The sequence below is a fragment of the Erpetoichthys calabaricus genome, chromosome 11 (assembly GCF_900747795.2).
Source record: "Erpetoichthys calabaricus chromosome 11, fErpCal1.3, whole genome shotgun sequence".
Classification (NCBI taxonomy): Eukaryota; Metazoa; Chordata; class Cladistia; order Polypteriformes; family Polypteridae; genus Erpetoichthys; species Erpetoichthys calabaricus.
The window spans coordinates 92,762,832-92,777,627 of NC_041404.2; the positions used below are offsets into that span (position 1 = coordinate 92,762,832).

Genomic DNA, 14,796 nt, shown 5'->3' on the forward strand with positions numbered 1-14,796 from the left:
TGTTCGCGGTCCATCCCAGAAAAACAGATTGAACACTAAGAGCAAAACAAGATGAAACATAAACCCGAAGTGGTTAAGGTCAGCAGTCACCTCCTGCGCAGAGCCCATTGTTAAACACGTAAAAATGCATTCCTTGATGCTTACAAAGTGTAGTGCCGCTCCGTAATCTTGCCAAATGAGTACCTGTGCGCGCCGCAGTGCCGGCTGCGGGTCCGAAGTGCTCATTAAACAAGCGCCCGGTACGGGGGAGGCGGCTTTACCTGGGCAGCTACTTAAACCGTGACGCTGCTGGCGAGACAAGCGGGTGCCGGACAGCGAAACGGAGTGTCAAAGTGCTCCTCAAACCTTAAATGATGATTTTTAAACATGTGGGAGAGAAGCACAATGTATTTAGACCGCAAATATGATCTGTTTCCCGTTAAAATGGGATATTCACATTTTCTTTAGTTTTTGTTTAAATCAAGGGAATTCTATGCAGATAAGGAGAAAATACAAAAAGGGATCATTTAATTCCCAAAAACGCGGAATAAGCTGCTATTTAATGTTTTGAAGGGTCTTCATAAAGTGACCGGACAATGCGTGGATGCGACAATAAGGTCCGGATGCTTTTCTCAGCAACCGCTCTTTGGATGATCGTCTTGTCCTGTCAGCATAGCAAAGCGGAGGCACGAGTTTTGAAACTTGTGATCGCGGTAAGTGAAATATTAAGATTTTCACTTTTCTCCCGTTGCAGCGTTTCAACTTGAAAACCCAAACAGACTTTCAAACGGTTAATATATAGGCTACAAATTAACTGTGGACTGATGTGGTGTTAAACTTGACCGAAGATGTAATTCCTGCGACTCTATAGTTAGATCAAGAGAGCTTGGAAATGGATGGAGGGTCTGAGTGAATTTCAAATGAAATCTGATTAGATTTATTATGATTGAGCTAGCAGTACTTAGACGGATAGATAGATAGATAGATAGATAGATAGATAGATAGATAGATAGATAGATAGATAGATAGATAGATAGATAGATAGCTTGCTACCAACAACTGACATAAACATGAACACGACATCTAGCACTGAATGTAGCATATTGTACATATGCAATACTGTATATACATGAAATAATCGTTTACTTGTCACTGGTTGTAAATAACATCAGTTCATTTTATCAATCCCAAGTACATTATTTTGCTTTCCACTTGTTGCAACCGGGTTATCCTCGGATTTATGTGTTCTGTCAACGCAGGGTTATTCGAAGGCTAGAATAATATGACAGATCACTTACTCACTGTGAGACCGAAGAAGGCAAGGGTCTTCAGATACTTGTATGAAGGCTGCAAATAAACTGTTCAAGGTACTGATAACACAAATATAGCATTTGTTGTGCCATCTAGTGGTTAGGAGTTATTTTTGAAATGATCCTGATTAAACATTTCTTTCTTTCTTTCTTTCTTTCTTTCTTTCTTCTTTCTTCTCTTTCTTTCTTTCTTTCTTCTTTCTTTCCTTTCTTCTCTTTCTTTCTTTCTTTCTTTCTTTCTATTTCGGAATGTGTCGTCTCTAATGAAATCTTGCCATTAGGATTGCTTTCAATAAAAAATGGTCACATTGTTCAATGAACGCATTGCCCCCCTTTCTTTAACTTCTCATTTCAGGTATTTCGACATGGTGATCGCTCCCCGATTGAAGCATACCCGACTGATCCTAACAAGGAAAGCATTTGGCCTCAGGGCTTTGGCCAGCTCACCGAAGTAAGACAGCTCTCAGGCGTTAATATACATTTCTGCGCCGATTTCTTGGGAGAGCTTCAAGGTTCCCCACACCTGAAAGTGTGATTCAGCCTTAGCTGTCCGGATTGTGTTTCATATTTCCAAGGAAGGAGGCTTAATGTTTCAGTTGCTTTTCACATTTATTACGTCTTAAAAAGTGAGAAATGTCTATAAACTAGTAAAAGGAAAGATGCATTTTAACTATAGGCGCATGGAATAGATTCTTTTGCGACTCTGAAATGACTCAGTTTGAGTTAGTCAGGTCATGTACATTGTGATTTGGGCTCGTTTTGCTCTCATTACCTCTAAATATTTTTCAGTTTACTCGTGATTAAGCTAAGCAGGTTCAGGAAATGCATCATTATGGATCATAAATCCACACTTACAGTAGGTTCCGAGGTATAAAAAGCCCTTATGGATCCCACATGTGTTTTATATAAGGTTCCCATATGTATGGCCCATATGGGACCCTTCAAGTTGTGGACTCAGGGATGATATGGAGCCCATATGGATTAGTACACTGTTACTGTTTTCTTGGTACAGGTGTGCTGGGATCGAGCAAAAACCTGGGAAGTTTGGAGGTCCTAGAGGACTGCATTGGGAACCACTCATGCACTAAAGCTTGAAGCAGTCTTTTTAATTAATGAAAGATTTATTAACTTATGTTTACTTATTTGGCTGACACCTTTATCCAAGGCAACTTAAAAACTTTGAGATACATTTGGTTCCATTTCTTTTGTTTTTCCAATTGGAGCACAGGCAAGTGAAGTGATATTCATGGTCACACAGTGTCAGTGGCAAGGTTTTAATCCACAACATCAGGGTATGAAGACCAAAGTCTTAACCGCTATACCACATTAAAAGCAAGAATTTATTCAAATAACATCAGAGCATTTTATATACTTTAAAATGACATTTTCCTGTGCAAGATATGAATTTACAGTATATGATACTTTGATTTGAGTGACCTTTTTAGTATAAAATTTGGTGCAATTTAAATGACATTTTGAGTTTGACAAAAGTAAATATAAAAATGTTTTGATGCTTTTTTATGCCATCTTGTTTTAAGTGTGGTATAGTGGTTAAGAGATTGGACTTCAAATGACATAAAACCCATATGTGATCCGTATAAAACTCCTATGGGTTTGCTACCTGGGTTTCTAGCTAACTGCTCTTCTGTCTTTTATACAAAGTTTTAAGCATGTACATTTTCATGATGAAACAAACTAAGACCAGATTTTCTCTATTTATGTATTCTTCAGCTTGGGATGAAGCAGCAGTATGAACTGGGAAAGTATTTAAAAAGGCGGTACACAGGTTTTCTAAGTGAAGACTACAATCGCAAAGAGGTGAGAAAATGAATTGTTGGCAGCAAAGTCCCGCTGATCTGTTGGTCACTGTGTTAGAATCCTCTCAGTTTCAGGTTGGCTCTGTTTGAACTGGTGAGGAGGGGTGGGGGTTATGGCAGTCAGGGCTTTTTTTTTTTTAAATTTTTTTAAGACACCCAACCAACGTGCTGTGTTGAGATTCAGAGAGAGACAATCAATTTAACAAACTGTGAGAAATAGAAAGAAAACTTCATTTTTGTTTTAGAATAGCTTTTACTGGGCAAATGTGCAATTGTGATAATGATGTTTCAGCTTAACATGCCAACTTGAGGTCCAGACTCATGAAAGTGAGTTGAGGGAAACCTATATTGCATTTTCGATGCTATCTGTCATATTACAGTTTGGAAAGTTTTGTAGACCAATCAGCCTGAGATTTAAAAATTAGATTTCTTTTTTTATCATTAAATTAATATAAGCCGAGCATTTTGACTAAACAGTCTTTCATTCTTGTCCTTTTCACCATGATCAGGTTTTTGTACGTAGCACAGACTATGACCGTACCTTGATGAGTGCACAAGCCAACTTGGCTGGCTTGTATCCACCAAAAAAATCTCACCCAGTGTCTCCAGGCCTCACATGGCAACCTATTCCTGTACACACTGTCCCCACCACCCAAGATAAGGTAAATTTTTTTTCTTGGATCTGCTTTAATTTATTTTCTATTTCTAAAGCAGTTCAGAGTTTTCTCAGCCATTTGTGCTGTGTTGATTGATTAATATCTATATACTCTTACACAGTGTACTTTGTGTTTTTTTTTTAGCTACTGAAGACACCCAGCAAACACTGCCCTCGATTCCGAGAGTTGATGGCAGACACATTCAAGACTGATGCGTACCAGCAGATTATACACTCCTATAAGGTGAGTGAGTAGTATACACACTCCCATAAGGTGGGTGAGCAGGGCCATGGATATAAATGTGATTCCCCATCCTTCACACAAATGTTTTGTGCAAATACAGTTTAGAATACACAACTTTTCTACATAAAAGTCAGTAGGTCATTGATTGACTATGCATTGTAAATTGATGAAAATTCTCTGCACATTTCAAATGGTCACTGTTTTTATTTATTTGGCTTTATTTATCGAGGTTAGCCGGCTAATAATTGGCTGTTATTTTGCATTTGATAGTTTATGCATTCACATGGCCTCAAACTATGAAGTATCACTGTTAGAAAACAAGTAATAAGTGGAAATGTTCACAGTACCTTGTATAACAGAGAGACAAGACAACATAGATGTAGTACACTATGGTCAGTTAGCAAATAGCAATTCGTCATTGGTACTGGATGGTGAAATATGAAGAGATGTTCTAAGTCTCTATTAAAAACTGGTTACAACTTGGAGCTGGGCACTGCTTCTTCTTTAGTAGCCATTTCACTCAGCTGTATGGCACATAGAGGACACAGGTCTTCACTAAATACCCATTAGATGATAAAATGGAATTCATGCTATAAATAAACACTATCACTTGGCTGTACATAGTCATAATTTAGATGTTAAACTAAATAAACCAATTAGCTACTGGATCTTGAATACATTCCTAAGTTTCTATATCTGAATCTGTATCTACTATACCTTCCCAAAGTAATCAAACCACTTCACTGTTTGCCAAATTTTACTGTGTTTGCAGCCTTGTGCTAAAATAATTTACATTCATTTTTTTTCTCTCATTAAGCAACTCTTAATACCCCAGAATCACAAAACAAAAACAAAATTTTAGAAATTTTTGCAAATTTATTCAAAATGAAAAGCTGATATATTGTATTAACACAAGTATTCAGACCCTTTACTTAGTTGAAGTACCAAAGGCAACAATTACAGCCTGGAGTCTTTTTTGAGTATAATGCAACAAGTTTCCCTGATCTGTATTTGGGAATTTTTTGCCTTTCTTGTTTGCAGATTGTTTCAAGCTTTTTCAGGTTGGATGAAGAACATTGGTGGACAACTATTTTCAGGTCTCTCAGGAGATGGTCAATTGGATTCAAGTGTGGGCTCTGTCTGGGCCACTCAAGGACATTCACTGAGTTAACTCTAAGCCACTCCTGTGTTGTCTTTGCTTTGTACCTAGGATCATTGTTGGAAGGTGAACCTTTGACCTAGCCTGAGGTCCAGAGTATTCTGGAGTAGGTTTTCTTTTAGGATATCTCTGTACTTTACTTCGTTTAGCTTTATGTAAACCACAACTAGTTTCCCAGTCCCTGCCACAAAAAAACGATCCCATGGCAAGATCCTGCCATCCCCATGCTTCACTTTTGGAATGGTATTGTGCAGGAGGTGAGTGGTGCCTGGTTTCCTCCACATGTGATGGTTATAATTGAGGATAAGAATTCAATTTTGGTTTCATCATATGAGAGATATACTTTCTTATAATCCAAGAGTCCTTTAAGTGTCTTTTTGCAAACTTCAAAAAGGCTTTCATGTATCATGTGGCCACTCTGCTGTAAAGCTCAGATTGGTGGAATTTGCAGTGGTGGTTGTCCTTCTGGAAGTTTCTCTTATCTCAATACACCTTCTCTGGAGCCCAGCCAGAGTAACTACTGGATTCTTGGTCACCATGACCATGATGCTTCTCTCCGGATTGCTTGATTTGGACAGGCAGCCAGCTCTAGACAGAGTTATGGTTGTTGCAAACTTAATTCCATTTAAGAATTATGGAGGGCACTGTACTTTTGGGAAACTTCAGTGCTGCAGAAATCATTTGTAGCCTTCCCCCAAATCTGTGCCTTGGCACAATCCAGTCTATAAGCTCTGCAGGCAATATCTTTGATCTCATGGCTTAGTTTTTGCTCTGATACACAATGGCAACTGTGGCACCTTCTATAGACGATTATGTGCAATCGAGTTAGCCACAGGTAGCCTCCAAACAAGGCATAGGAACATCTCATTGATGATCAACAGAAATACGTAGTTGCACCAGAGAAAAATTTCAAGTGTCACAGCAGTCTGAATAATTGTATGAATGTGATGTTTCAGGTTTTTTCTAATAAATCTGCAAAAGTCCTAACATCCTATTTTCACTCAGTCATGCTGAGGTATTGAGTGTTTTTTGATAAGGGCAAAAATGAATTTTAAGTGATTTTGACATAAGGCTGCCACATAACAAAATGTAAAAAACAGTGAAGGGGTTGGAATAATTTCTAAAGGCATGTATATCTATAGCTATATTTTAATCTATATTTAAAGTATGTCCATATCTATGTGTAACATCTACAGTATACCTAACTGTAGAAAGATGTAGATTGAGTAGACACTATAGATCTTGCTGTTTAGAGCTGTACCTGGCCACTGCCTATTAACTACAGAACTTAAATCTTCCATATGTACAGTATTCACAATTTTAACCATACCCTAGCTGGAAGCTTGGGCTTTCTACTTACTATTTTATTCACTAACTTTGATCATTGCAGCTGGCTGACTTAAGTAAATATGCAGAGTATTAAATTTGAAGCAACACCAACCCAACAAATTAATTCAGAAAAGGCAGAACAAAAAAGACTGTGATGAGGATACTGCTAACTACAGAGACTCTGTGCTCTGGCTATTGTCCAGATGTTAAATGCCTTAATATCTATATCAGTCAGTCAGTCATCGTCCAATTTGCTATATCCTAACACAGGGTCACAGGGGTCTGCTGGAGCCAATCCCAGCCAACACAGGGTGCAAGGCAGAAACAAATCCCAGGCAGGGTGCCAGCCCACTGCAGGACACACACACCCACACTAGGGACAATTTGGGATCACCAATGCACCTAACCTGCATGTCCTTGGACTGTGGGAGGAAACTGGAGCACCCACAGGAAACCCACGCAGACACGGGGAGAACATGCAAACTCCACGCAGGGAGGACCCGGGAAGTGAACCTAGGCCTCCTAACTGTGAGGCAGCAAGCGCTACCCACTGTGCCACCGTGCCGCCCTCAATATCTATGTGATGAATTTAAAACAAATTACTATATAATGCTGCTCTCTTGCTGGTTGCTGCAGTTGGTCACTGCAGCATGATTTGACGCCACCCCCAGACACTGTCCTGAGGAGTCTAGTGATAAAGAGAAACTGCGGAGGCAAGGAGTCAGCAAGTGTTCTTTTGTAGTCTGAGGATTTTACAAAAAAACCCTGAACTGAAAACAGTAGATGAGTCAGCCAGATTCTGATACAGATGCAGACCCAGAGGGAAGCACACATGCAGACACCTCATGACATACAGATCCCCATGTTTTACTTTCAAATATGTGTTATCATATTCATTAATTATATGCAGGTCTTTGCACATCTCCCCCGCCACCTCTCCTTGTCTGCTCGGTGCCCTTTGTCCCTTTCAAGCATAATTACAGTGAAAGGAAAGCTTACATTTTCACAGATTTTGGCTTTGTCTTTTAGTTTTCTTCCTTTTATCTTGCTCACCTGCTCAAAATTTTCAATACCCTTGTCCTCATTTTCAAATTTTTCTCTTTTATCTCTTTTTTATTCTTTCCCTTTTCTCTGTTGCCAGCTTTGTGTCTGCAGATGGTTTAAGTGAAATGTTTAAAATGCAATTATAACTTACTTTTGTGATGCAGTCATTTTTCACACTCTTCATTGCCCTGTGGATATCTTGCACTCATATCTTTTTCAGGTCTTTTCTTCAGTTATAGTTCAGTATTCAAACCCATTTATCCATTCATTCAGCCAGGTGTTTTCTAGCCTATTAATCAGATTACATGGTTGTGGTGTGTGCTAATTTAGGACCATCAGGTGCAAGGCAAGACCCAACTCTGACTATGAAATTACTCCATTAAAAAGTATACTAAAACAGGATAATTTTGGGGTTACCACTTATATAAAGTATCTCACATACTGTAGCTTATGCATATTGCAGAAAAACAGAGCACTAGGAAAAACATCATGTGTTGCTGAAATAACATAGGAACTCCACACATGCTGTGACAAAGGCAGACTTGTGAGGCAAAAGGCCCCAATCCCTACACCATTTTTCTCAGTTACATAACAATTTCAAACCCACTTAGTCCAATTCAAGTTCACGGCTAATCATAACAGCATGAAACACTAACCCTAGAAAGTATGCCAGATCATCACAGGCCACACGCTGAGTCAATTTGAAATCATTAATGAACCTAACACACATCTCTGTGATGTGGGATGAACACTGGGGCACTATTTGAGAAACATACATACAATGCTGTGAAAATATGCAAACTCCAAATGAAGAATGACCATGCATGACATTCAAGCCCAGAATGCTCACCTATAAGGCAGCAGAATTACTGAATTACCTACTGTGCCACCATACCACATTCTCTTCAGTTAGCTGATCTTTGTTTTATATAACAGCGCTTTTCTCATTTATTAGAACACTATGCTGGTATAGTAGATAACCACACCAGAGATTCACTCTAAGCCTGCAGCCTTGAGAAGCATAAGGGCATTTCATATTCTGCAAAATGACGATCACTGAAAGACTGCTAACAACATGTCATGTTTCTCTTCTCTTGCAGGATTTTATTCACAACCTGTCCAATCACACAGGTTACTCGATGGACAAATTAGTTCTGCGCAAGGTGTGGAAAGTGTATGATGCACTGCTCTGTGAGGTATTCACTTTTCATTTTGTTTAACACATGACATGTCCATTGCTCTCCTTATTATTAGGAATCTTTCTTTTTATTTTTCTTTACCTAGAAATCTCACAACCTTACTCTCCCTGAATGGGCCACCTCCTCAGTTATAGCTACACTGGAAGAGATTGCCTCCTTTGAGGTTGTTTCAAGCATCATCCACCACCGGAGGGAGGAGAAAGCCAGACTGGCAGGAGGTGAGTAACACTGGGTATAATGGGCAGAAGTCCACAGTTACCTTTTTGGCAATCACAATCAGGCTATAGCATGCATCATAGGCTCTCTGTTGCTTTGCTTAATGCATCACTTGAGAATGGACAAGTCAAAACTAATATTTGATTGCCTTCATGATTAAAAGTATCCCAGTATGCCTTAACCACAATATTATCCATCTTAGACAAATTTACAATCTCAGTGTTTACAGAATATAATCAATAAATCATTTTTTATTGTGTATAATGTAATTGATAGCAATCACAAACCATGAACTACTTTATAAAGTAGGAAGACAAATGGAAACAATATTAAAAAATGAATAAAATGTTACATAATCAAATATCATGGAGGTATTCATTCATCCATCTATGTTCTGTTCCACTTTCACTGGGAAGAAAGTAAATGACAATACATTGTAGGAAAGCCTTTCATTGCAGAATACTTCAGCCACCCTCATACTAGTTAGACCACATTAAATTATGAAAGGAAACTGGAGGAATATGGAGTCCAGGACTTGAACCTAGGCTCTTGGAGCCATGGAGCAGTAAAAGCACCAACCACTGTGTCACCCTCGTTGATTCATGTGCTTCCTTAATTATTTATTAGTGTTGTTAAATGTCACAAATGGAATTCATCATTTTGACAAGAAAAATCATCTATTCAAAAATATGTCTGTTAGTACAAACATGTATACCTAAGTCATTCAGGTCCCAAGGCTGCATCTTCATATTGCCTGCCTTTGTAATTTCACACAAGATTGCTGTCTAGGGTTGAAATGTCATAAATGGTACTGGTCTTTTTTTTAATTTGAATGCTCAAGTGCATCTCAGCTACATTGCATTCACAGAGTAGTTTGAATTTAGTGCCTTTCAAAATATGATTACAAATTCACAGCTATTGTAGAAAATGTATCTGGATCTCTCCAATCTAGAAGAGCTGCTTACCACCATCTCTTTCCTCCTCCAATGCAGGGGTTCTGCTTGACGCGATTCTGAGGAATTTCTCCAGCGCTGTGAAGCGTGCCAGTCCCCTGAAGCTCATCTTGTACTCTGCTGTAAGGTGCCATCACCACCTTTTGCATTCAGTTGCTTGTAATTCTCTATAGATTAACTCCTTGTCTTCCTTGCTCTTCAGCACGACTCCACCATTATAACCCTTCATGCAGCCCTTAATATCTACAATGGCCGACTGCCTCCATATGCTGCTTGCCAGCTATTTGAGTTTTACCAAGAAGAAGATGAGTAAGTTTTCTTAAAGTTTCACATCTTCCCAACCTCCACCACCTTGTTTACACTTCCCATATCCATTGTTTGGATCTTCATATCTATGTTTTTTCCTAGTTCATACAGTGTTGGGCTTTTCTATCGGAATGACTCATCGCTTGATGCTCATGAACTTGTTCTGCCCGGCTGCACCTCACCCTGTCCACTAGATCAGTTCACAGACCTAACCAGGAGTGTCATTGCTACAAACTGGGAAGAAGAGTGTGGCACAGCACAAAATGTGACTCCTTCAGGTGAACATCTCAAGAATAGATTGAAATTTAAAAACATTAGCAAATACAACCATTCAGAGGCAACCCTCGGGCTATCATTAGCCATTAGCTATAGTGATGGTCAGCTTTTAAGAAAGGGGTGCACAACAATTAAAAGCCTTAGATAAATTAGTATATGTTGCTTGGAGAGGCCAATGACTCCTTGAATGGTCTATGCCACTCGTAAAGGTTAAGAATAATCAATATTTCAAACATTTGAAGCAAAGCAGTAGTTTGAATTAAATTATGTAAAATCAGAAAAACCCCAGCGTATTTGGCTTCACCTGAGAAGGAATGTAGGCTCAGATATTGAACTTAATAGGAAGAATGTGTCTTCGGAATCAGATTGCAACATAAACTCAAATCAAACACTTAATGTAGGAAACATAGCCATGATGACAAATGGACTGAATGAATAATGAGTGTAATGGCGTCCAGTCCAGCCAGCTGAGTCTGATCAAAGCTGCATTTCTCTCTGCAGGGCTGGTCTTGGGTCTTTCAATCGCTGTTGGATTCCTTGCAGTTGTACTGTTAGGAATGGGAGCTGCACTGCTCTACAGAAGAAGAGGTTATGAGTCTGTCAGCAAGTGATACAGACATTTGCAGTGGAAGCAGGAGGCAGGATGTGCCTACAACTCAGTAGACTTCAAATAAAGAAATGGTGGGAAAACCTTCTTCATTCTTATCATCCATCCCTGGGAAACTTGCCGAATGTTCAGAACTCAAGCTTAGTGAGTGAAGGAATCAAACATCAAACATACTTGTGAAGAGCACTGAAAATCATTTAGGGCTGTATTAAAATGTAATAAGAACACAAACGTGAGACACACAACATGAACTATAGATACTGTATATGTATAAAATGTATATATGGCATAACATTCAGAAGCATTTGAGTATGTCATAGGTAACTGATGGAGATTTTGAAATTTTGTTAGTTACTTCTTCAAGAGTCAGTAGTCACATTTTTGAGTTTTAAATATTTTTGTAAGAATGAATAATATTCATAAATAATAGTGATAATATAAAGCAATTGAATTTGTGAGTAGAATACATTAAAATGCACCTTTTTAACATGTACTCTACATTATGATGTAGTTATAAAAATAGCCCAGATTTGTTAGTTGTGGCTCAATAGCTTTGATAGACAGTAGATTCCAATTAATGTGATGCAAAGATGTCATCAATTGAAGTGCTACTGTTAGCTATTGGTTGTGGAGGGTCTGTGACAACTGTACTTCAAATTTCTTAAACATAAAAAGGGGAAATTATGTGGTGTACAGAAGACTTGCGTGTGTGCCTTTCTCTGCATTTGACTCACTTGGATCGGTGTTCCATTTCGCCTTCAGGAGTGGCTGTCAGATGAATAGAAAAGGAGAAATTACAAAATATTCAAGTTCAAGTGACCTCCATTAAAATAAATAAGAAATGGTAAACTAATCTATAACAGAAGTCACTCAGAATGTTTCTCTGACTTAAAATAAACAGGTTTACAGATTCATCAGTGCTTTCAAAGTAAGATTTCGGAACTTTGTACAGTGCACTTTATTTGAGATAGGTAAACATTAATTTAACTTTCTCAACAAATGTGCCAATTTCAACAAAATCGGTTCACTGTGAGCTGTGTTTTTTCATTTGAACAGACAGACATGGCAGCGGCAGTTGGTGCTTTTTGTTTTATATGTTTACAAACCAGAAAATAACATGCTACCAATTAGGCAGCTAGTCCATCACAAGACACACATACAGGTCATTTTACACAATCCACAATCAATTTAGGCAGCACGGGCACCTCACCACTGGGACAAGAAGAAACTTTGCATAAAGATCAATAGATAATCCAATCCAGTGACCCTTTGAGGTTTTCGAGGCTATTCTGGGAGCACTTGTACCAGCCTTGTACAGGGGTCCAGTCCATCATAGGGCCCAGCCACACACGCCACACAGAGGACAATACAGGAGCCCAAGAGTTATTAAGCAGCAGGCATTTGAAGGTAAGTGACATGAATCAGGCAGCAGATGTCTTCAAATTAAAAAGCAAGAGTATTCAGGCAGACAATTGATTTTCAACCTAAAGAAAACCGTTGGCCATTAAAAAAGTTTAAACATTCACTTTTTTATATTACTTAGTAATTATGCCTTTTGTCGTGTTACAAGTTCGCTCCCTCAGGACGGAGCAGAAACACCGTTAAATGTTATTCCAGAACAAAAGAATTGATGACATCTCGATTTTGTACCAGTGCATTCGTCTGCATATTCGTTTGCTCCGAGCTGCTGGTAGCAGCCCTTCAACAATATGACGCCAACAAACTGATAATGACATTGCGTCTCCACACGTGAGCACATAACAAACAAAACTAAACTGGCCTTTTATCACGATCGATCTGCACTCGTATCAACGGAAAGAGACGCAGAAAAAGCCTTCTTGTTAATGGCAGATGAAAACAATAGCAACGACTGGGGCAGTCCAGGCGCCTACGAGTGCCGCAGCTACACAAATAACAGCGTAAACGGGCCATGCAGGTACTTGTTAATTATACACCCGTGCAGCCTATAATAAAAAATACTGTTCTTCATGCAGCCATTTCAAAAACATTTAGAGTTACGCCTAGGTTAGAATTAGTCAGAGTTATGTTAGCTTAACCCCTATTGATCCATTAGAGTAAACAGCAAATATTTCAGAATATTAGCTTGTCTTCTTCCAGTGGCTAACTTTTAAAACGAACACCTTGATCAGTTCGCCAATATGTTAATTGGATCGAACGCAGGGGCTAAAATGTCAATTTTCAAAAATTATCATTCCAACTTCGAAGGGACTGATTATGGAAATTAAATGTAATTTGTTTTTAATACAGGGTCTTTCAAGGCCAAATCTGTCACTCGCCGTTTTATATTTAAACGTTAAACAGGAACATACGGTAGAACAAGAAATTACTTGCTTTAGTAAAACACAGCAAAGAAGAAAATGATAAAGGCATAACCAAAATGTTCTCGCTTCTCGTTTCTTTAGAACAGCTTAGCTATTTGTCTAAAAGTTTGATGGATAGAATGGTATCCTCTCGTTTGACAGTTTTCATTTGTTCTTATGTTCTAAGAGAGCGTAGTAAAAAGCTAACAGCACGTGTGATGTTACAGTAAGAGCTCTAAACTGCCCAATGACGTCATCCAAGCTAAATTACGTCTGAGATGTCCTGTAATTCTGTTGCATGTCTTCGCAGGAAAAAAGAACAGCCAACACTTTATTAAAAGTCCTATAGGACTGAGAGCGAAGAAATGCAATATATACATACACACTTAATTAAATGTTAATTGACTTTTTTATTTTAAGTGATAAACAGATTATAAACATATTTTTAAACTTATTACTTTGGAGTCGCCGCAGCTCCGTAAACTCCTAACTCAAACATCTCGACTATAAAGAAGAAATATAAAAAGCATTTTACATTAACAGATGTGTCACTGATTGGCACTTTGGTTTTTCGTAGCTGAAAAACATCTGACACGCAAGAAAAGAGCCGAGACAGTGACCAATAAACTGAAAGACTAAAGGCAAGAGCCTGTCATATTACTCCATCTGACAGCAGGTGTTTAGACTGCTGGAGAAAACCCTCAGAGAACTCGTACATCACGGCGAAAGCATACACCATTCATTCATTTTCCGAACTTTCATAGTCGAATCTGGGTCGATTCTTGGTACCGTTCTTCACAAGACGGGGACCAACAAGGTTCTCAAGGTACTCCGGGTTCCTCCCACCTCCTAAAGACGTACACGTCCGACTAATTGAAAACTGAATTTGGTAGGTAGCCTATAGGATGGGTGTACGCGTGTGAAACAATGTGCCCTGCTGGGTACACTGGCGTCCGAATCCGAACGGTGATTCTGCTTTGGTGCCTCTCCGAGCATTCGCGATAAGTGGATCTGGAAAAGTAGTGCATAAATTGTTCAAAGTTTAACAACTACTTTGTATGAATTTTTTTTATAATGTTAGGGGTTACTGAATCTACTTTAGCGATATGTTTGACTTTTGTTGGAAAACCTGGCGATATGTTTATATTTCTGTGTGATTTAACTTTAAAAATTTCATTTGGCATTAATAATTTTCATAAACACGTATAGGAAAATTGATCGTTATCCAATTTAATAGCATTCGTACTGCCATGCTGTTTCCAATCCACTTTTGATTGAGGAAAGCTTATAAGCTAGTTCGTAATCAATCAATTAATCAATCAATCAATAACGTGCATGTCGATGTACTGTATGTTTTGCTTTATTACTCTGTGAAAAATCG

General features: G+C 38.6%; 1 protein-coding gene across 1 annotated transcript; it reads left to right on the forward strand.

The window, feature by feature from the left end:
• The first annotated feature begins 282 nt into the window (after positions 1–282).
• LOC114660728 (testicular acid phosphatase homolog) lies at positions 283–11,773 on the forward strand. The gene is made up of 11 exons (XM_028813616.2): positions 283–692; positions 1,645–1,740; positions 3,021–3,107; positions 3,616–3,768; positions 3,907–4,005; positions 8,638–8,733; positions 8,822–8,954; positions 9,945–10,027; positions 10,108–10,214; positions 10,314–10,489; positions 10,989–11,773. The coding sequence occupies exons 1-11, from the start codon at positions 576–578 to the stop codon at positions 11,096–11,098; spliced, it is 1,257 nt and encodes a 418-aa protein (XP_028669449.2). The 5' UTR covers positions 283–575; the 3' UTR covers positions 11,099–11,773.
• Positions 11,774–14,796: the final 3,023 nt, after the last annotated feature.

Excerpts from the sequence above, each read along its gene's own strand:
- LOC114660728 (XM_028813616.2), top strand. The coding sequence starts at position 576 with ATGCGTGGATGCGACAATAAGGTCCGGATGCTTTTCTCAGCAACCGCT. Across the intron at positions 3,108-3,615 it reads AAGACTACAATCGCAAAGAG|GTTTTTGTACGTAGCACAGA; the intron begins GTGAGAAAATGA and ends CACCATGATCAG. Across the intron at positions 3,769-3,906 it reads TCCCCACCACCCAAGATAAG|CTACTGAAGACACCCAGCAA; the intron begins GTAAATTTTTTT and ends TTTTTTTTTTAG.